Source organism: Myotis brandtii, unplaced genomic scaffold (genome assembly GCF_000412655.1).
Source record: "Myotis brandtii unplaced genomic scaffold, ASM41265v1 scaffold125, whole genome shotgun sequence".
Lineage (NCBI taxonomy): Eukaryota > Metazoa > Chordata > Mammalia > Chiroptera > Vespertilionidae > Myotis > Myotis brandtii.
Genome location: NW_005354385.1, coordinates 11018709 through 11040018, shown reverse-complemented (window position 1 = coordinate 11040018; position 21310 = coordinate 11018709). Strand labels below are relative to the sequence as shown.

The following is a 21310-nucleotide window of genomic DNA, read 5'->3' as shown; positions in this document are numbered from 1 at the left end:
CATCTTGGTCTCTCCGCTGTTACTTCTTCCCAGAGCGTTCACTTATGCTTCTTTTCCTTGCAAAACATTTGGTCTTGTCTAAAACGCCCAGAGATATTTGGTCCACGCCTTGATATTTGGCCCTGTCCAAAACATGCATAGTTAATATAAATTCTGCAAGATTCCAACCTGGAACCATCTAGCTAGCCCCATTTGCCATTACCAGCTAGGCTACTGAGGCAAGAAGGGCTATTACTGGCAATACAGCCACAACCCTATTGGACCAATAAAACATGATAGTACTTTTTAATGTATTATTCCTATAAGCCAAGAGTAGAAATAAGCATTATGGGTTATCTGAATCCAGCATTTCCTAAGCATGGGCATTTTTGACAGAACCAAGGACCATTTGGCACGGACCAAATATGCTCATGGATGTTTTAGACAGGACCAAATTTCAAGGACCTTTAGCCATAGATCAAAGTCCCCATGGATGTTTTGGTCAGGATGAACTATTCAAGACCTTTTTGTATGGACCAAATATCTCAGTGGACATTTTGGAAAGACCAAATGTTCACTGGTAGTGTCAGGCAAGTACCAAATCCATGTTAGGAATTTAGTATGTGATCAGAATAAATGAACCGGTGAATAAAACCACATTAGATTAAATTTCTTCTCTCCCCCCCCCACCCAAGGCTTTATTTTTTTATTTTTGCATTTTTTTTCCTTTATTGAATAAGATATTACAAATGTGTCCTTATTAGATTAAATTTCTACTACTATTTTTTAAACCCATATTTTTTAAACCCAGATAATATCTATTTCAGGTGTAAAGTGGAATCTGAAATAAAATCTTTTTTCAAAGAAGAGAACATTGGAAGTGAATGTCTTTCTGACCTTAAGAATTTTGGTGAGATTTTTTTTTTATCCTATATTTAAAGGGGTGTTTTGAAGATGAAACTGGACCACTCACTTCATGTTCTTTTATTAACTGCTGTTTGTTTTTTTCTAAAATAATCCAAAAATAAATCTGCACTCTAAGAACCTGTTCTTAAAAAGTTAAAATAGTGTGTTATCTTGATTTAATTTTGTTTCACTATAGAACAAGAGTTATCTGAACAATGGTGCCTGTATCTTAAAAATGTGATAAATCCTATTCAGCAATTGATAGCAGACCTAAAATACAGACAGCATTCACACTCACACAATGAGTTGAACTCAGTGGATGTACTGGAAGAGGTCAGTATATTACCTCTACTTTTAATAACGTAATATTTCATTTTTTGTCCCAACTAGAACCGTTTGAGATAAGGAACCAACATGGGTGTATTTTAATAGAAGATACAGCAAATTCTGTCTATTCAGTATCTTTTTTTAAAAATATATTTTATTGATTTTTTTACAGAGAGGAAGGGAGAGAGAGAGAGAGTTAGAAACATCGATGAGAGAGAAACATCGATCAGCTGCCTCCTGCACATCTCCTACTGGGGATGTGCCCGCAACCCAGGTACATGCCCTTGACCAGAATCGAACCCGGGACCCTTCAGTCCGAAGGCCGATGCTCTATCCACTGAGCCAAACCGGTTTCGGCTATTCAGTATCTTAAACATCCTCAGATCTGTCCAAGCTTGTTCATTTGGAGCCTGGAGTGTTACAATGGCCTCATACCTAGTCTCCCTGCTTTCATTCTTGCTTCTCCTCCCATTGCATTCTGGGACCTACCTTCAGTGCATGGGGATCAAGTCATCCCCCTGGCAAATCCCCTCAGGGCTCCTCCTGGCTCACATCATGCCCCTCCCTCTTCTTCAGTCTCATCTCCTGCCTGAAACCCGTTTCTGCCACCCTGTCACTGGTCTGGCCTTCTTTCTGTTCCTTCTCACACATATCAGGCTCCTTCCTGTCTCAGGGCCTGTGCACGGACTATTTCCTCTGTTTCACTGAGGGTGCTTTTTGTCCTTAGGTGTTTGCCTAAATGTCCTCTCTTCTGAGTGACCTGTTCTGATAGTCCACTTGAGGGAAGCCATAGTCACTCCCTATTACCTCACCCTGTTTTTACATCACTGACCTTCTCCTGATACTTTCATAGCTATTTTGTATTAGTTTATTGACAATCTCCCCTGACTAGAGCATAAACTCCGTGATCATAGTTGCATTAGACATAGGCTTTTAGATGATTTTTCTCACTCTATTTCTCAGTTGTCTGAAGTGTTATATTGCTTTCATAAATAATAATTTATAAAAATATATTAAAAATCCCATGCCCAGTTGAGGATTAGAGGCAAGGATGCAAGGGAAGGAAAGGCTGATTGGAACAGACAATCTGGTAAGCTTTCTGCCTTACCACAAACAAAATCAAAATGTGGGTTCAGAGGCTAGGACCCCCCTGTACTTCCCAGCCCAGTTTTGAGTTATGTGTCTGGAAACCCCTCTGATAAGCTCGCCCGGCTATGGCATCACTTGAACCCTCTCCCCCAGGTCCTCAAAGGCATATTCTCTTATCTAATTTATCATCACTTACTGGCTTTTGAGATTAATTTCTGTGAATTTAAATATACATATTGAATGAATCACAAGAATTTGCTTACTACTTGTTCTAAATGTTCCAATAGGTTGACTCTGTGAAGAAACAATTAAAAGCTGTCTTTGAAAGACTTAGCCTGGAGCAACAGAATTTAGAAAATAGTCTTTCAGACTGGAGTATTAAAGTAAGTGTGAAGCAGACAGTAATTTGTTTATCAATTTGTCATTGGTGTTAAATAAAACAATCATGTAATTTATTTTTCAGATACTAGATCATTATTCAGAAGAAAGGAGGAACCTGCTTAGTGAACTGCCAATGGAATTAGAAGCTTTGGAATGCCCATACCCTGATTTGAAATCTTCAATTTTTAATGAGTTCTGTAACTTTACAGAGAAATATCAAAAGAAACTTCAAGATTTTGATCTGCAGTTAGAAGACATAAATAGGTAATAACATAAAACTGCTTGAATTATGTAGATTTTTGCTACTACATTTTTATTTTTGTGGGAGATTACTATACTTCTGTTTTACCATTTTCATAGGTACTACTATGTGATTAGAATATAGTCAATCGATAAATGTTTAGATTGAATATTGTTGAATGGAAAGGGTTTTTTTTTCCCCCTCTCCAAAATGATTTCTCTGAAATAGTGGTTTTAAAGGTTTTTATAAGGTTGAAACATGATGAAAATAGCCTTCTCACTGAGCTCTCTACTACACAGGTAAGAAATAGTTTTTTTTAAACATGAAATTTTTGTAACTATGAATTTTCATTTCAAGATGTGAAGCGCTTCTTCAGTGGAGATTTACAGATCAGTAGTAACAATTGGTTGCAAGGAAAAAATGTAGTTATGGAATTATGGATTATTTGTAATCCACTGTGATTTTGTCTTATGGTGAATATAAGTATATTTTGTAAATTTTAAAAAACATGCTAAATTTTTTTTTTTTTTAGAAAGTGTACTTTTGGCTGTAATCCTCTCCTGAATGACAAATATACTGTTAAGTGATTTAAAATTCAGTTGTGGCAGGGTCAACTTCTCTAGTGTAAATTCTATATTAAAATTCATTTCATGAGCAAACTCAGAAATGCCATGTGGCTCAGATCAATAGTTTACCTCATGTAATGTTTGGCATATGAAGTTTCTGGGGAATGTTTTGTATGGAAATATGCTTTTTATTCTATTACATTGACCTAAAAAAATTTCCCCAAAGAGTATGTATTTAAAAAGAAAGAAAAACTATTGCAGAGATACATTTATAGTGTCCTTTTACTAAGGGCTTATTAAGGGCTGTTACTTTGAAACAGAAGAAAATAAATATGACAATTATTTGTATTTCTTACCTTTCTTAATGAATTGTTTGTAAATGAAATGCCTACATATAAAATTACTAGTGTTAAATGAATAACAATAAGGAAAACCTTAAATCCTATCAAGTAGAGTCATTTGTTTTAGTAGCTTCTTGATCCACAGTCTCCAGTTACTACTTCTAGTCTCTGCACAGTCGGCGAGGCAGTCCTAGGTGACATCTGAGTCTTTCCTGACCTAATATTCTTTCTTACATCTCTGTGGTGATGGTCTCATCTTCTTCCCTAACAAACATGCTTTAGTCTCCTAAGAGCTTCATCTCTCCCACCTCTCTGCCTTCCATTTTTCCTTTCCATATTGCAATAAAGCTGAGAAAAAAATGAATAATATATCATTTATATGTGTTGATTAATTGATGAATTAATTGAAAATCAGTCACAGTGATGTATTAACTCAACCATGCACTTAATTTAAGTCTCTAATTGTAAAATAAACATCCTTTCTCCCTTCCCTATCCCATCCTTATTAAAGAGATTTTAGAACTCAACAAGAAAAAAGGAGTGTGTGTGTGTGTGTGTGTGTGTGTGTGTGTGTGTGTGTGTGTGTTGTGACAGATGTGACAGATGCATTGCTGTCAGGCTGATTCGGGCTGTGAGGAAGGTAAATCTGACTCTGTCCTTTTTAAAAAATTTTTTAAATTGATTTCAGAGAGTAAGGGAGAGGGAGAGATAGAAACATCAATGATGAGAGAGAATCATTGATTGGCTGCCTCCTGTAGGCCCCTTGCTGGGGATCAAGCCTGCAACCTGGGCCTGTGCCCTGACCTAGAATCAAAGCGTGACTTCCTGGTTCATAGGTTGACGTTCAACCACCAGCCAGGCTGACTCTGTCCTTTTAAAGCAAGTTGATTGCCCCATGACCTTCCTTACACACGGCATTTTGTCCCCTTAGCGCAGGTAACTGAGATGGTGGTGTCTCTCGGATAGCAGCTCCTAAACATGGAGGAGTTTGCCTTCGCAGCCTGTAATGCCTGCTTCCTGCTAAGATCTACCCCTCACAGCTCACTTTCTTACCTTCCTTTTAATCTGACCTTTTCCTTCATACAACCCTGAGCACTCAGAAAAAGATGAGATTCACAGCTTCATTGATGTTACTGGAGATTAAGTAGAAAATAAGATGAATGTACATCACATGCTAAGGGAAGAAACAAGGATTAGAAGACAGAAAAGGGGTAGGGAGGATGTTCTAAAAAGGGATATTAAATGACTAGACTCTGATCCCTTGAAGACAAAGTAATTTATTAACAACATTTGTACGCTTAGCACCTAGCATATCTGGGCACATCATCGCTGCAAAATAAATGATTGTTCAACTGAGTTGAATTAAATATGCAAACAATGAAGGTGAGCATGGCAAGGCATGTGATGGGGCCAGTAGGATTCTAGTTTCGAGGAATACAGGTTCATGAATCCTTGTTTAATAGTGTGCTTCCCGCATATAATTATACAGAACAAAGTTTATAAAATTAATGATGTTTTACTTCATGAATATTTATTGGGTAATCCTTAACATACCAGTGATCTCTGCTAAGCTCCTTACTAGGGTGTTCAGTAGACAGACTAGATAGGATATGGCTTTGCCTTTAAGAGGGCTTGGAATATTTAGAGGAAGCAATATATTGACATGTATCCTAATCAAATACATATTACATGCTCACAGCAACTAAGAGACTATTTTATAACATGCTGGCTGTGAATGATGAAATAAAACTGAATGATGTTTCAGGCATAGCTTCATTGAGGAGAAAGAGAGTAAATGGGCTATTTTGAATAAGTACAGAGGTCATGGGCATCAACAATCTGACTGGTGGGAAGTAAGGTGAGCAAAATAATATTCTAACCAGCACAATGAGCTATATGTTCAACTGTTATATTAGTTTGCCCAGTATCTGTCATAATTTTGATATGGCCATTTCCCCTTTGGATTCCAGTTATTTGGCTTTATAAGGATACACATACATTGTGCCCATGTAGGTACACACCTACATAAGTGAGTTTGTGCATATTTTAAATAGATGTTGCTATGATATAAGAACATTGACATTTCTGGGGGACATTTATTAAGTTATAAGTTTTCATTGGGCTAATGGCAGTGGACCTCAAGGTTAATCCCAACATTTATTTTAATTCCCCCTATTTTGTGGCGGCTCACTGGTTTGGTTTGGACTGATTCCATCGCAGACCCCAAGGTAGTCCCTGGTGGGATTGTGCACCAGTCAGTCACCACATTTCCCCGGCCTCAGCTGCTAGCTCATGGTGGTCCTCAAGTCAAGGACAAAGCTCAGAACTTTTGTTAGGTACTTGTGAGGAGTAGTGCCTTTTTTTCTTAGTGGGTGGACCAAGAAAGCACATAGTTGAGTTTGCTGCTGGCAGCTGTTGTGTGGATGAAGGGAAACAACACACAAGAAACCCAGATCATCATGGGGAAACTGAGCTGGCGCCCTGTTTGAATGGTGTGGGAAGCCACCCTCACTGCTGGATTTTCAAGGGTCATTAGTCCACATTAATGTCTAAAGTCAGTGTGAGTAGGAATGCAAACAACTAAAATTTTATATGCTAGTTGATTTCAATATATCCATAACTCATGAAATAATCTATTAGTTTAGTGCAATTACAATTGAAGAATTGTTAAAATGTATTCTAAAATGTATCAGGAAGATTAAGGTTGTAAAATCAGCCAAAGTTTCAAAATGAAGAATAACTGAGATTGGTTGTGAAACTTGCGCAGCCAAATACAAATATATAATATCAAAATAGGTTAGAAAGTTTTATATATCTGTGGAATATGTAGCAGATAAGTAGAACAAAATAGAAAGACAGAACATATCTATAATAATTTAATTTATTATAAAGGAAAAATTTCAAAACTATAGGAAAGATTGGGTTATTTATAGGAGCATTAAATAACAGGAAATTGGGAAAATGAGGTTAGATCTCTTTCTTATCCCATATGACTAAAAAACTCTAGGTTTATTAAAGTATGAATAAGAAAAATCATAAATAATGAGATAAAAAACAAAACAAATATTAAGTAATCTTGGAATGGGGAAGGCCTTTTTAAAGTATGCTACCTGCAGTGAAAATCATAAAGAAAAGGTTTAAATAAGTGCAATGACATAAGCATTAAAAAGAAAAAGATCTAGCAGGATGGTTTCTCAGGCAAGTTTTAAATCTTTAAATAATCAATAGGGACTTCCAGTTTCTGGTCCAGCAGGTAAGGAGCTTAGAGTTTGTCACTCTGCTCTAAAAACCTGAACAAGCTAAAAAATCACCAACTCTTCTTAGGTACATCAGGGTAGCAAAGTCACAGGGCAAACTGCTGCCCTCCAAATTGGAGAGACAGGCAATATGAGAGTCACATTTTACCTGAGAATAAACCCAGGAGCAGAAACCTCCATGTGGGGACGATCTGGTGTTCAGGTTTGGGCATGTTGTACCTCTGCACTTTACTTTCGTAGCTCCTCTGAGTCTGTGTGCTCTTCTCTTTCCTTCTAGTTGTAGAATTTCCACTCAGCCAGCCTTCCTGTGGTTCTGGATGATGACCGTTCTGTCTTTTAGTTGTATTTTTGAAGTTGCTGTCGGAGGCAGCAATTTCCGGTGTTTTCCTATGCCGCCATCTTGGTCTCTCCCCGAGAATCACATTTTACCTGAGAATAAACCCAGGAGCAGAAACCTCCATGTGGGGACGATCTGGTGTTCAGGTTTGGGCATGTTGAATTTGAGATGCTGTCAGATTTCCAAGTACAGATTTTGTAAAGACAGTCAGTTATATGAGTTACAGGTATGTTGTTTATAAAAATGAAGAAATATTCTACACATATCCATTGATTTTCTTCTTGATGAATCAGATCCAATATTATCCATTTTTAATAAATGTTTATTATTAACCGTCTATGTTTACGAACCTTCATTGTGTTAAATATTCTTTTACAACCTATTTTTTATTACTTGCAGGGTGTTACAATATATGGTTGTACCACAAAAATTCAACCCTCTACCTGGTTTTGCAAAGTTATTTATTACATGTTTTGATATTTGTTTAAAAACCTTGACACAAATAACTTTTTCACTATATTTTGAGTAATACCATGATTATTATTTTAAGATGAATTCTTAGAAATGGAACTGATAAATCAAAGGGTGTGAAAAAGTCTAAGGCTTTTGAGAATGTTAAAACTCATAAAGTAATTAAGTATTTTCAATTATGTATTTATTGAAATACAATGTATTAAATGTACGTGAAACCTACAAAAGTAGGTTTAACCTAATGAAGGGTAAAGGGGGCCAAATACATGGTAAAGGAAGGAGATTTGACTGTTGATGGAGGGCACACAATGCAAGATATAGATCATAGGTTATAGAAATGTACACTTGAACCTATATGATCTTATTAACCAAGGTCACCCCAGCAAATTTAATAATATTTTTTTAAAGTAGGTTTAACCATATTGCTTTCTAGGAAAGTAGAAACAATTTATACTTTCACCAACAGTCTATCATTTGATCCATCTTGTAGGCATGTTGATTAGGGCAGTGGATATTGCCCATCACCCATAAACGGCACTAGTGTCTTGTTAATATTCTCTTTCTCTTTTTCAATATTTATCTACCTAGCACAGCGGTGTAGCATCACTGTTCTTATGTGAAATTTTGGCAGCAGAATTGGCAAAAAGATGAAAAAGATAAAAGATAAGATAGATAAAAGCCAGTATCAGAAGCCAGTACTCAAGAGACAGTTATTGGCCTTACATAATTTTATTTAAAAAATATTTGATTAAACAAATAGTTACATGTTTGATTGTTGCTTGATGAATATAAGATAGAAGAAGAGGGAAAAGAGCATAATAAATAACTGACATTGCTTACTTGATGAACTCAGAACAAGTTAGAACATTGGAGCCTTAATTACCAGGTGGCGTTTTTCTCTGAGAATGTAGTCTCAGACTTTTGGAAAGTTTCAGTTCCTGGGCATGTCCAGTCTCAGGTTCTACATTTCTGGTCTGGGCTGGTTGTGTGTCAAGGGTGGTTAACAAGGGGAAAAGTGCTGAGAAACAGAAGCATTGTTATTTGAACACTAATGTATTCACTTAATCACAGTGGCTAAATGACCCACTCAAGCAATATTCGGGGTCACTGCAAACTCCCATTTTCTCATGGTGTATTCCAACAGGGATTGTCCAACCTGACCTTGGAATTTACATTTGTTGGGGTTGGGGGAGGAAATAATTGTAGGTTAAGACCTTATTTTTGTCATGTATATTTAGTAGCTTTCTCTTAAAATAAACACATCATTGAAAACAATTACTTTATGACTTTTGAATGAAAGCCACATTTTGTGATTGTTTAACCTACTTTGGTTTGTTGTGGGAATTCTCTTGGCTATGGTGGAATGCATTTTATCAAGGGAAAACAATGGGTCCATTTTCTAGGGTATACTCAAAATTGGTCTTAAAGTTTGCCTTTGCTTAATTAATAACTCAGCCTGTATATTATCTGTATGTTATGTTTGTTTAAATGTATTTGTGAAAAGTGTATCTAAGAATAGTGGCTATAAATGTCTAGGTCAACAGACTTTTTTTTTAAAGTGTATTTTATTGATTTATTACAGAGAGGAAGGGAGAGGAATAGAGAGTTAGAAACATCGATGAGAGGAAACATCGATCAGCTGCCTCCTGCACACCCGCTACTGGGGATGTGCCCGCAACCAAGGTACATGCCCTTGACCGGAATCGAACCTGGGACCCTTCAGTCCACAGGCCGATGCTCTATCCACTGAGCTAAACCGGTTAGGGCAACAGTCTATTTTGTGAGTATCACTGCAGCCCAAAACTGCCTTCTTGATATAATCATTTCAGCCAGGAACTACACAGTATAATGATGCATGAAGCTACACTGCTAATACTTTGCGAGACTAGAAAATCTGGGTTTTACAAAATCAAGGAGTGAGAATCATTGATGAGAAGTTTCTGTTCTTCCCTGGGTGTGAAATCAAATTAATCTTGAGTAAATCATGTTGGAGAAAATGGAAACATAGCAGCTTGACAGATTTGTGTCCAAGACAATTGACATGCTATTTTTTAACCTGGATAATACAAATAGAACTTGTTATTAAAATAATAAAATATGTGTAGCTCTAAGCAAAGAGAAGATTAAAATGTCTATGGACACAATAGCCGAATTGTGACATAGAGGAATTATAACACCTATTTATACTTCAAATCAAGTGTTCATAACAAGTTTTTCCTACTCCTTATATTTTGAAGATCAACTGTGGGTAAATATAATACTTTGAGGAAATCCTATTTTTAAAACTGAGACTACGGAGAACCAGTAATGTAAGAAATTATAATCACCATGCTCACAGGCTTATGTTTATTTGCCATATTAGTGCCTATAAAGGAACATAAAATTGAACATTGTTAATGTCTAAACAAATAACAAACTCAGAAAGAGTTCCATCACTCTTCTAATTCATCCTTTTAATTTCTTAATGATTACTGGTAGGTTTGAGGTGATATTGTAGAGTCTCTAGTGGTAATTAAAACTTTAGAAGCCCTCATGATGGTTAATTAAGTGTTTCCTCATGATATTCCAAAGAAGTAGACCAGTTTTATCATTCTTGCTTTTGAACCTGGAAAACTGAATCATAATGTCTATATAAAGTAATTTTATTCAGTTCAACTTTATTGCAATTTAAAATGTTCTCATGCTCTAAAAATGAAAAATAAAATGGGGTAACATGGAGGCAGATTTTGGCTCAATAGAAAGATTTAAAAAGTAATGAGAGCAAATAATGTGTTTGTAGATTATCTTGTCTTTACTGATTCTGTTCATTTGAGTTTGAGTTGTTTTTTGTTTAGTTTATTTTTTCTAAAAATGACTATTGGTGTTGAACACCTGTCTGTTTCCAATGAGCTGAAGAGAGTTACTGTAGATGCTGGTCTCTGGCCACCTTGGGTTTGCATCTCTTTAATCTCTATATCTTTCATTATCTTTTCCTTCCAAAGTGAATATTAGGATGCTACATTCAAAAAATAATTTCTCTTTCCTTCACTTAACTATCAAATAGGATATCTTTAGCTGTAAGTAAGAGAATCCACAACTCAAGTGAAAGCAACTTTAGCAATTAGGTGATTTCTTATCTTATCTCACACAAAGTGCAAAGGTAGAGAAGTCAAGTGCAGTGAGGTCTGGTTTTCTGCATTCCCTTGCCCTGTCTTCCTGCAGGTTAGAGACTTCCTACCAGACAGCTGTTGCTTCATACCACAACACTCAGGAGCAGAAAGGGGCCTTTTCTTCCTTGTGATGTGTCTTAAGAGCTAGAAAACCTTTCCCCCAGAAGACTTTTCACATTTCATTGGCCAGCACTGCGTCTTTTGTCCATGCTTATCCCAAACACTGGCCAGAGGACTAGGAAGCTCGTGAATGAACATTTGTGAATGTCTTTAGATTAATCAAGATTCACTCGGAGGGCTGGAGACATCTCACCTCCCCTGAAGTGGGCAGAGGAGGAGGGGAGGGCTATGGAAGAGGGCTATGGAAAAAGGTAGATCTTGAATAAAATCAGGATTCTGATGGACAAGAGCAGGAGTAAGGGCAATATCTTCTACAATTACCTCTTCCTTACACTTTTTATGATGAATATAATTATTTAATACCTGGCATATGGGGTAGTTGAGTCATTACTTTTTACTTTTAACAGTCTGTTTTATCTTGATCATATTTTCTCAAAACTTCCACTAGTAACTATATTGCCTCTTAAAATTAGTGGTGGATGAATGTAGAAAAAAAAGGATGGGTGAGGAGTCTTGCCATCATCCCCAAAGTACACATTCCACCTCCAAAAAATACACATTCTAAGCAAAAATTGAGCTTTCTATGCACAATATTTTTTAAAATTATAAGTAAAAACAACAGGCTTGCTATGAAAATAAAAACTGCAGCTTCCAAATAATTACTTAGCCTTCTCTTCTGAACAGATTCTCATCCCTAACCTGCCTATAAGAAATTCCGGAGCCATCACTTTTAGAACTCTGCCATATTTTCACTTTCCTGTCACCCCTCAGAAGAATGTGGTCCAAGGTCTGGTGGGCCACTCTGCTGTTGTTGATTCTTCAATTCAGTGACTTTTGACCATACTCCTGAGAGCTCACTTTATTCTAGCTGTCAACTCCCACCTGCATAGCCAGACTGGGCAGAGCCTAGGGACCCTGGAGGCAAGAACTGCTAAGTGGGAATGGATCCCATGGGAAGAAAATGTGCACACCAAAGAAAACCCAAGGTGCAGGTTCCGTTGGTCAGAAATGAGTCTGAGGCCAGGGAGCTCCCTGTAAATCAGGCTGAAAAGAAAAGATAGATTTGTCCTTGGACAATAGACCTGTGTTCTGGTGGTAGGTGGGAAGACAGTTTCAGGAACTGGGCTAATTAGAATTGGTGTTTGGATGGGTCGAATCTGGAAAGACAATGTTAAAAAGTGAAGTTCTCTTTTCCAGAGGGTCAGACCCAATGCAGCGAGACAAGCAGATGGTGTGAGAGCTCTCTCTCATCCACATCCACCCACAGTGGCCACTGCAAGCATGCTTCTTAGTGGAGGAGCATTAGGTGTCCCCTGACAGTGTTACACTGGAAGAGATTCTCTTTAGGCCAGATTTACCGTGGCCATTTCCCACTCTCCAGGCAGTCCTCATTTGCTGAGCACTGCATCAGCAAGCTTCAGGAAGCGCTAATTACCTTTTTGGCTGGAAAACTCCCTTCACTCTGAGAAAATGTAAAACAACTTTCAGCCAGTTTGTAAACACAATGTTTTGTTTTATAGACTTGTTTTTGTTGTTCAAGTACCTATCACCCTTATGAATTTTATTTGCCACTGTTGGCTGCCTCCCCCTTCCCCTCTCTCTATAATAGGTAGAACATATCCTCAGATAAGGATTTAAAAAAGAATCAGCCTAATTGGCATGGCTCCCCCCCCCCCCCCCCCGCAACACACACACAAAGTATTTTGATGACATGACACCAGACAGACTCCAGGGAAATGGTTTAAATATGACTACTAAGAGAACTGGTAGCTAACTTAATTGTAAGTCAGTTTTGGATTTTCGGAATGATTCAAATAGGTAGAAATAGGGAGAAAACCAGCCTCGGTCTGGTTGAATTCTTACAGCCCAGTAGTCCTCCTTTTCTAAATTATCTGTTTTATCTCATATCCTGGGAAATCATGATAAAATGAGATCAGTGGACTTCAATGTTTGGGGGCAGGAGATGGTAGGTAGGATTGAGGGGTAAATATCTCATATGTCCTCAGGCTAAAATTCCCTGAAGTGTTGGAAGTGCCCAATAAACCTGGAAACTGTAGAATTTTAGGGTGCTATTTTAAAGATAACAATTACAAAACAACTTAAATTAGAAAATTTGGGTGGACAAAAAGAATAGAAATTGCAGAGACCTGCCAAAGATCTTTTGTCTAAAGATATTTTAAAACTTGCAAAAGCGTAGGATAATTGTAAAGTCTTCTTTAAATTTTTTTTAAAATGACAGTCATTTTTCCCTAATTCAGAAAGGGGATAAGTGATCAGAATAGTCTTCAATCTGTGTAATTTAGCTCATTCTTTCATCATAATCACCAGCAAAGCAGTTAAATTAAACAAGAATTTCGGAAGATAAAAGCTAACCCTTGTTATTTTATAAAGCTAAGCTAGTCTGTTTAGATTTTTCTGAACAATGGAAAGCTAAAGGTTGGATTAGGAAAGATAAATGTCCAGATTTGAATTTAGAAATGCAGATATACTAAATTTGATTTTGTTTTAGAGATTACGTAAGAAATGACTACTTTGTTATTGTGAAGAGGCTATTATGTTTGAATTTTACCATCCAGAAGACTCAGTCCTTACACAGTGGTGGGGGCTTTCTTCCTCACAAGCAGCATCCTAATGGAGATGCATGACTGTGCCATTAGTATTGCTGATGGGAATATTTGCCTCAAGATTTAAGCCTGCGGCTGTGGAAACTGCTATGAATACTCTAAAAATAATAATGTTGTGAGTATTTATGTATGGTTTCTTTTCAGATGTTTTTTTATTCCACATATACTGGAAAATGACTTACAATCTGTGTAATTGTGGTAATTGGGAAAAGCTGTTGAGATGAGGTTTCTAAAATCAATAAGAAGAGCAAAATAAATGTGATCATTGTTCATGACATATTTGGTTTTAATGTTATATCATCATTTCATACATTGAAGGGGTTTTAATGTTGTCACTAAAATGGCACCTAAATAATTCACGCAATGTATAAAAATGCAGTGAGCACCACACGTTCTCCTGTTGCTATATTTATTTATGGCAACGTACACTGCTTAATGTGTACTTTTATTTGAAAAGCGTTTTTATAAATGTTTGCTATTTGCACTTTCTCTTTGAGAGAAATCTTGCACCGCCGTTCAGTATGAGAGACCGTCAACACAATTAGCTTGAAAGTACTTCATTTGCCAAAGAATTGAAACTATTTTTGAAAATGATGGGTAAGAAAGCTTGTATATTACCTTAGGTCCAGTTCAGTAGCAGCAATGCTGAGACAGAGATTGTAACAAGTGATTTGTTGGGCAATGCTCTCCGGAGAAGGGTAGTAAGGGAAGCAAAATAGAGGAGGGGAAAATGTCTACGCAGAGATCTCAGTGGGAATGAGCTGCGGTTTGCTCCCACAGTGAAGCTCTGCAGCACAAATGGTATCACATAGCTGGTCCCATCTTGGGGTAAGTAGGCGGGGCTTCTGTAGCCCTCCATCAGATAATCAGTCATCAGTTTCGGTTAGCTCTTGTGTAGGAGAGCAGCCTTCTGCATGAGGCAGCTCCCAATTGGTTCAGAACAATTCTCCACAGAGGAAGGTGCACCTGTGAATGATCAGCATCTTGGTAATGGGGATTCTACCTAATAAAGGTGATCTGTCATGGTTTCAAAGCATCCTTTATACAGATGAATGACAATGTAAAAGAACAAAAAAAATGACTGAACTTAGACTCTGCCACTTCCTCCTCCCCAGCACACATTCCCAAAGGCACCCACCCACATTTGTAATCAAATAAAGGTAGACATACAAACCCTGTTAAAGTCCCTTTGCTTATGGAAACAGTTTAAAAACACCAATGAGGACATGGACTTTAGGTCTACTCATTATTGTGGCTGTGGTGTAGTAATAGAGAATTCATGTGGCTAACTCTGCTATTAAAATGCATTTATGTTATCATGAATGAAAATGAGTTCTTTGAGAGAGCGCCAGAGATATTGCCCTTGAAGACTTGAGGGTGTTTTAAATGCCAAGTACACTCAGGCAAGCTTTTCTCCAGGCTCAATATCCCTATTTGAAAGCCTTTATTTTCAGAAGCTGTTGACTGTCTATACGTGCCAACTGATTCAGACAGAACAAGACACTCAAGGTGTTCAATGAATGAATTCATCTCATATTCTTTCTCTGCAACAAATTAGGCCATAGAGAAGCACTGTAGAGTATCCTGCTTCCTAGTAGAACATCTGTAACCCCCTCTCCCAATTATAGAGCTGTTAGCGATTATCTTCTTTGAGAAATATTTTTTCTTTCTTTCTGCTTACCAGAATAATGAAATGCTTTACAGATACTAGGTAAACTTGTGTGAAGACAGTGGAATTCCCATTAGCATCACTGGTTTAAAGAGTTTTTTATTGTTTTAAATTGTCAAATATTTTTCAAGGGCAGAGAAGTCGTATGAACATTTTTTTGAATTGTACAGTTAACTTTAAAGTAGAAGACCACTGATATAGTAGAAATAAACAATAGCAAGTCTTCATCATGGATCAAGGAAATATTTGTTGCTAATAATATTCCCTCTGATTGCATCTGTATTTGATTATTCCAATTTATTAAACAGGAATAATAATATGCAAATAATCACAGAATAATGAGTCATTAATTCAGTTTAGAGTGCAAGCTGATACTGCAACCTTTTCACTCCACATAGGGCTTTGCTAATGCAGTTGACTGTTGAAACAACAGGGGCTTGAACTGCATGGGTCCACTTATATGAGGATTTTTCCCCAGTAAAAACAGACAATTCTTCCAATCTGCGGTTTTGTATCTGTGGATTCAAACAACTGCAACAGTGTTTTCACATTCCCAACTGCAGTTTCCCAACTGCACATTTCCAGCAGTCAGATCGAAAATAGTGTTTTGGATCCCTGGTTGATTTAATCTGCCAATGCCAAAAGCTGACTGTAGAATCAAAGGTTATAGCTGGATTTTCATCTGCACCAGGTAGATACCCTGTGTTGTTCAAGGGTTAACTGTATTCTACATAGGAGCACAAACCAGGTCTGTGGCTAAGAGTATTCTCAAGTGAGAAAGGCATTTTGGAGCTTGGTGGACATGTTATTGGTAAGATGACTTGAAGGGATCCTCTTTACAAATGAATTCTTTAATGATCTGAAATGTAATGTTATTGGTTATCTTTTCACAACCAATGTCTACTCTTACCCCAGAAAGTGAGATGTTGAGAAGGTAAAGTAAAAGATAATTTTAGACTTGCTCTTAAAGTCAAACCTGAAGTGAAGTGCATTCCTCAGGCCTTAGTTTCCTGCATCTAATTGTTCATTTAACTGTCTACATTTGTATTTTCCTCCAGTCTAGAAATAGGAACTTTGTTGAATAAGCAAAATTCCTTTTTAATCTGTATGTTTAATAATTTATTTCCCAATGTTTTAAAAATTTCATTTACTAGTCATATTTTAAAAATATAGGCAAGATAGAATAAATATTTTAACAATTCTATGTCTCATTGTCAAACTTCTTCAAATTATGCCTGGAACTCATGGCAAGACCACATAAAGGATTGAAAGGACCAATTGTAGTAGAATTTAGAACCTTTCTAATAGCAGATATTTAGTTTGGCTAATGTAGTAAAAAAAAAAAAAAAGGCTTCATTTTAGGTAATCATCCTTACTTGCTAATAGCTTGAATAGTTTGAGGTCCCTCAAACTCCATGATTGCTTAACAACATGTTGTAATATTTTTGTTGCTTCCAGAAACTTCCAATTAAGTGAAGAAGAACACTGGATATACCAGGCTGTTTTGGATCAGTATCCTGGAGATCTCTGTGGCAGAAGAACTCTGTATCTGGACATGTTACAACGATATTTTCCTCACAAATCTAGGCATGCTTTGGTGAGTACTGGCAAGTTGTTTCCTTGGTCCATAATTGTTAAGATATATATAAAATGGTGCTCCAAAATTTAGTTATTCCTACAGTCTAGAAAATAATAGTGTTCTAGGTTGAAGTCTCATATTTCAAGTCTGTGTGGTCCATAAGAAGGTGGGTGACCCCCCTGGCAACATTTGCTCTTCTGTGCTCACTTGCCCCAGAGATCTTCACTGTGGCTCCCTGGTTTCTCTGCTAGTATTGGACTTCCAGGTGTGTATACATTCACCTGCCCGCCACCAGAGGTTATTTCATCTTTGGGTCTTGCTGGAAAGTGGAATGAATGCCTGCTCCTGCTCCTTGGTCCACAGAGTTGCCACACCTCAGTCCTTCTAGTCATGGGGAAGCCAACACTCACCTTGCGGGCTGGTTTTTAGCTATACCGTCCCCACCACCATAACTCTGTTTGATCCCTCTACATGGCTCTGACACACAAATGCCTCAAATTCATAGCCATGCCTGAAATTTCCCTGAGAAGGGCCTGGAAATTATTGTTTCATTTTCTAGTTAACAAGACAAGAACACAAAAGTTAGCTTGTCACCAATTAATTTCATAAAACTCACCTTAAAATACTAGTATGTATGTAAACAAGTTCGCATAGACTCTTAACTTTTAAATGGGCCAGCCTATAAAATATTATCACATAATCTGCATTTTTCTAACTTTTAAATTCAGCAAGTAAGAACAATACTAACATGTATATAGAGTTTACTTTATGTCGGGCATGTGTATAGTAAACTCCTGTAACACACATAACAGTTGATAAGAGAAGTACCATTGTTATACTTATTTCACAGATGAAGAAATTGAAGCAAAGGCCACACAGCTAGTATGATCATCATCTATCCTCTCCCCCACCCTCCCATTATTATTTGTTTTAATTTTGAGCTATAAATAGCAGATACCTGTTATTTAAAAAACATTAGCGCTGGCCAGTGTGGCTCAGTTGGTTGGAGCATTGTCCTGTACACCGAAAATTCACGGGTTTGATTCCCAGTCATGGCACATACCTAGGTTGTGGGTTCAATCCAGTTGGACTGTGTATGAGAGGCAAATGGTTGAGATTTCTCTCTCTCTATCTCTCCCTCTCTCTCGCCCTCTCTCTGAAAAAAGACACACAACACACCACATTAAAAAAACATGTTATATAATAAATAATTCACTCTAGAATTTTTAGAAAGTCTTAATTTATTAAATTAGATCTTTCTTTTTATCCCCTGTCAAATCTAGTTGCTTCTGTGACCAGCTGTCATTTTTATCTTTGTAGACTTTTTATATTTGCCTACTATTTACATAATAAAGATTTTTACATTTACTTCTTACATTGGGCTGATTAGTATGCATTTCTGCATGGTGCATGCTTCCTTTCTTAATGTTTGACAGGTTTTAAGTGTATTTTTGGCTTTGGGGAACAAAGCTAAAAAGTTTACAGAACAGATTTGAGCAGTGGATGTTTGGTGTACGTGAAACCATAGCCTGTTTCATCATGTGCCTAATTAAACAAACCTGAATTATTCTTTTAGGTGGGACCAACCTTTCCCTGCTTGCGACCTTCTTTTTTCACACCATTTAGAGGTTCAATAATATACCAAATTCAGAAACATGGTCTATACTGGCAAAATAAAGAATTATTTAGGTCAGTGACTCTCAACTTCAGGAGACACATTTATATAATGAGCATTTCAGAATCACCTACAGAGATTTTTTCAACCACTCGGGCTATCTCTATTCCTATTCCTTCCCTCAAGGCTGAGATCTCCTCTGGTTGGGATTCATGGGCAACAGGAACTTCTGCTGCTGATGTGAGAATGCCATGTCCCTCAGGAGCGTGGGATGGGAAGGGCTAATGTCATTTCTATAATTACTTCAAGTTTAGACATCTTAACATCCGGGCAAATTATTAAGGGCAAATTGAGTTTTCAGGATTATTTGTAACAATTTTTTAATGTTTATTAGCACATGTCAAACTAAAGCACTTAAACGAATTGTTAAAATACCAAACTAATTTAAAGATGGAGTGTTTTTGAAATTATATATAGGGGAAATAATGCTTTCTGCTCATAGATTCATTGCCATGTAGAAGTGGAAGTTATTATAGGGCTGCCTGTGTCTGACACCATCCTGTACGAGGAAACTATGGATTTATAGTCCCTAGTTACCAGTTAGCCACAGGCTCAGAACTCTGGGACTGGAACCAGAGATGCTTGTCCCCAGTAAATATCAGTTGTTATAATTCATTTTATTCATTTTCGTAACAATGACATAAGGCATAGACTCACGTTCGTTATAAGTGTAAAGAGTGTGCTAATATCCATCCATTTTCTTTTCAGGTCGAACATGAGAAATGTTGTGACCAATATCACTTTGCAAGGGAGCAGCGAAAGGTCCTGATATCAAATTGGAATAAGAATAGGAGGGATTTTATACAGAAGGCTGTGCTGACACTTGCCGAGGCCTGTGCGGCTCATGAAATGGAGAGCACGTTGGCTAAGGACAGGAGAAAGCAACAGGATTTGTGTGCTGACCTGAAAGCCAAGGTGAGATGCTTTGCACGAGGTATTTCAGTGTTTTCATGGGTATTCATTTAAGAATCCACTTTCCCCTCTTGTTCAAATTCTAACTGAAGTTCACTCTCCTTAAAAAGCCTATTTTGAATAAAATTGTTAGTTCAAACCATCAACAATCAAGAATTTCATGTGGTTCAAGCTGAAGTTCCTGTAACAGGAGCTTAATATCGAAGTCCTGATTGAGAGATGATAGCCAACTCCAAACCATTCATGCTGCACGCCAGAGTGAGGTGCGGGGCGAACACGCAGAGTGTAGTTGTAAAGTTACCGTCTGATGCTGGCTCAAAGATGCGTGAACCTCTCATTCACACTTAAAAAAGGGTCAAGTTATGGAGAGGAAAGAGAATCTGTGAGGAGATATGTTAGGAGAGCTTGATGGGCTGTGAGTCCTCAATAAAGTGAGAGGGTGAGGAGATGGGGTTTCCTTCCTCCTCAGACCCAGTGAGGCGCCTCCAGGATGGCTTGGGGAGTTTAGTGGGTCACCCCTGTAGTTGGAGGCTTGTGGACTGGTGTCTGATGCTCCCAGGGGAATACAGAGGAGCTGCCTCAGTGGCTCCTCTGATTTTAATTTTTCCTATCCACCGGCACAGTATATACTTCCTTTATTTGTCTTTTTTTTTTTTAGTTTCTTTTTACAGTATCTTATGATTTTCTGAGTACAGGCCTTTTACATCCTCGGTTAAATTTATTCCTAGGGATTTTATTATTTTTGAAGCAATAGTGAATGGGATTGTTCTTTTTGTTTCCCTTGATGATAGTTCATTATTGGTGTATAAAAAATGCAAACAACTTCTGAACATTTATTTTGTATGTTGCTACTTTACTGAGTTCATTTATCAGTTCTAGATGTTTTTGGTGGAATCTTTAGGGTTCTCTATGTACAGTATCATATCATCTGCAAATAATGACAGTTTTACTTGTTTCCAACTTGGATGCCTGTCATTGCTTCTTCTTGTCTGATTGCTGTGGCTAGGACTTCTAGTACTACGTTGAATTAGAGTGGTGAAAGTGGACAATCCCTGTCTGATTCCAGATCTTAAGGGAAACACTTTTAGATTTTCCCCATTGAGTATGATGTTGGTTGTGGGTTTGTTATATATGGCTTTTATTATGTTGAGGTATGTTCCCTCAATTCCCAGTTTGCTGAGAGTTTTTATCATAAATGGGTGCTGGATTTTGTCAATGGCTTTCTGTGCATTTATTGATATGATCATATGATTTTTACCCTTCATTTTGTTTATGAATCACGTTGATTGATTTGTCAATATTGTAGCAATCTTCATCCCAGGAATAAATGCCCACTTGATCATGGTGGGTGATCTTTTTAATGTATTACTGACTTTGGTCTGCTAATATTTTTGTGGAGAATTTTTGCATCTGTTTATTAGGGATATTGTCCTATAATTTTCTTTCTTTATAGTATCTTTATCTGGTTTTGAAGTTAGGATTATGCTGTCTTTGTAAAATGAGCTTGTGAGTCTTCCCTCCTCTTGAATTTTCTTTTGACTAGTTTGAGAATGACAGGTATAAGTTCTTCTTTGAATGTTTGGTAAAATTCACCTGTGGAGACATTTGGTGCAGGACTTTTGTTTGTTGGGAGTTTTTTGATTACTGCTTCAATTTTGTTAGTTGTAATCAGTCTGTTCAGATATTC

The 21310-nt window shown here is 37.2% G+C and overlaps 1 protein-coding gene across 1 annotated transcript in view; it reads left to right on the top strand.

Moving 5' to 3' along the window:
• CCDC148 (coiled-coil domain containing 148) overlaps positions 1-21310 on the top strand; it is a 214330-nt gene that overhangs the window by 81374 nt on the left and 111646 nt on the right. The window contains exons 5-10 of the mRNA XM_014534079.1: positions 807-889; positions 1082-1218; positions 2589-2684; positions 2765-2946; positions 16916-17054; positions 19420-19626. Of these exons, the coding sequence (XP_014389565.1) occupies positions 807-889; positions 1082-1218; positions 2589-2684; positions 2765-2946; positions 16916-17054; positions 19420-19626 (844 nt within the window). The remainder of the gene's footprint in view (positions 1-806; positions 890-1081; positions 1219-2588; positions 2685-2764; positions 2947-16915; positions 17055-19419; positions 19627-21310) is intronic.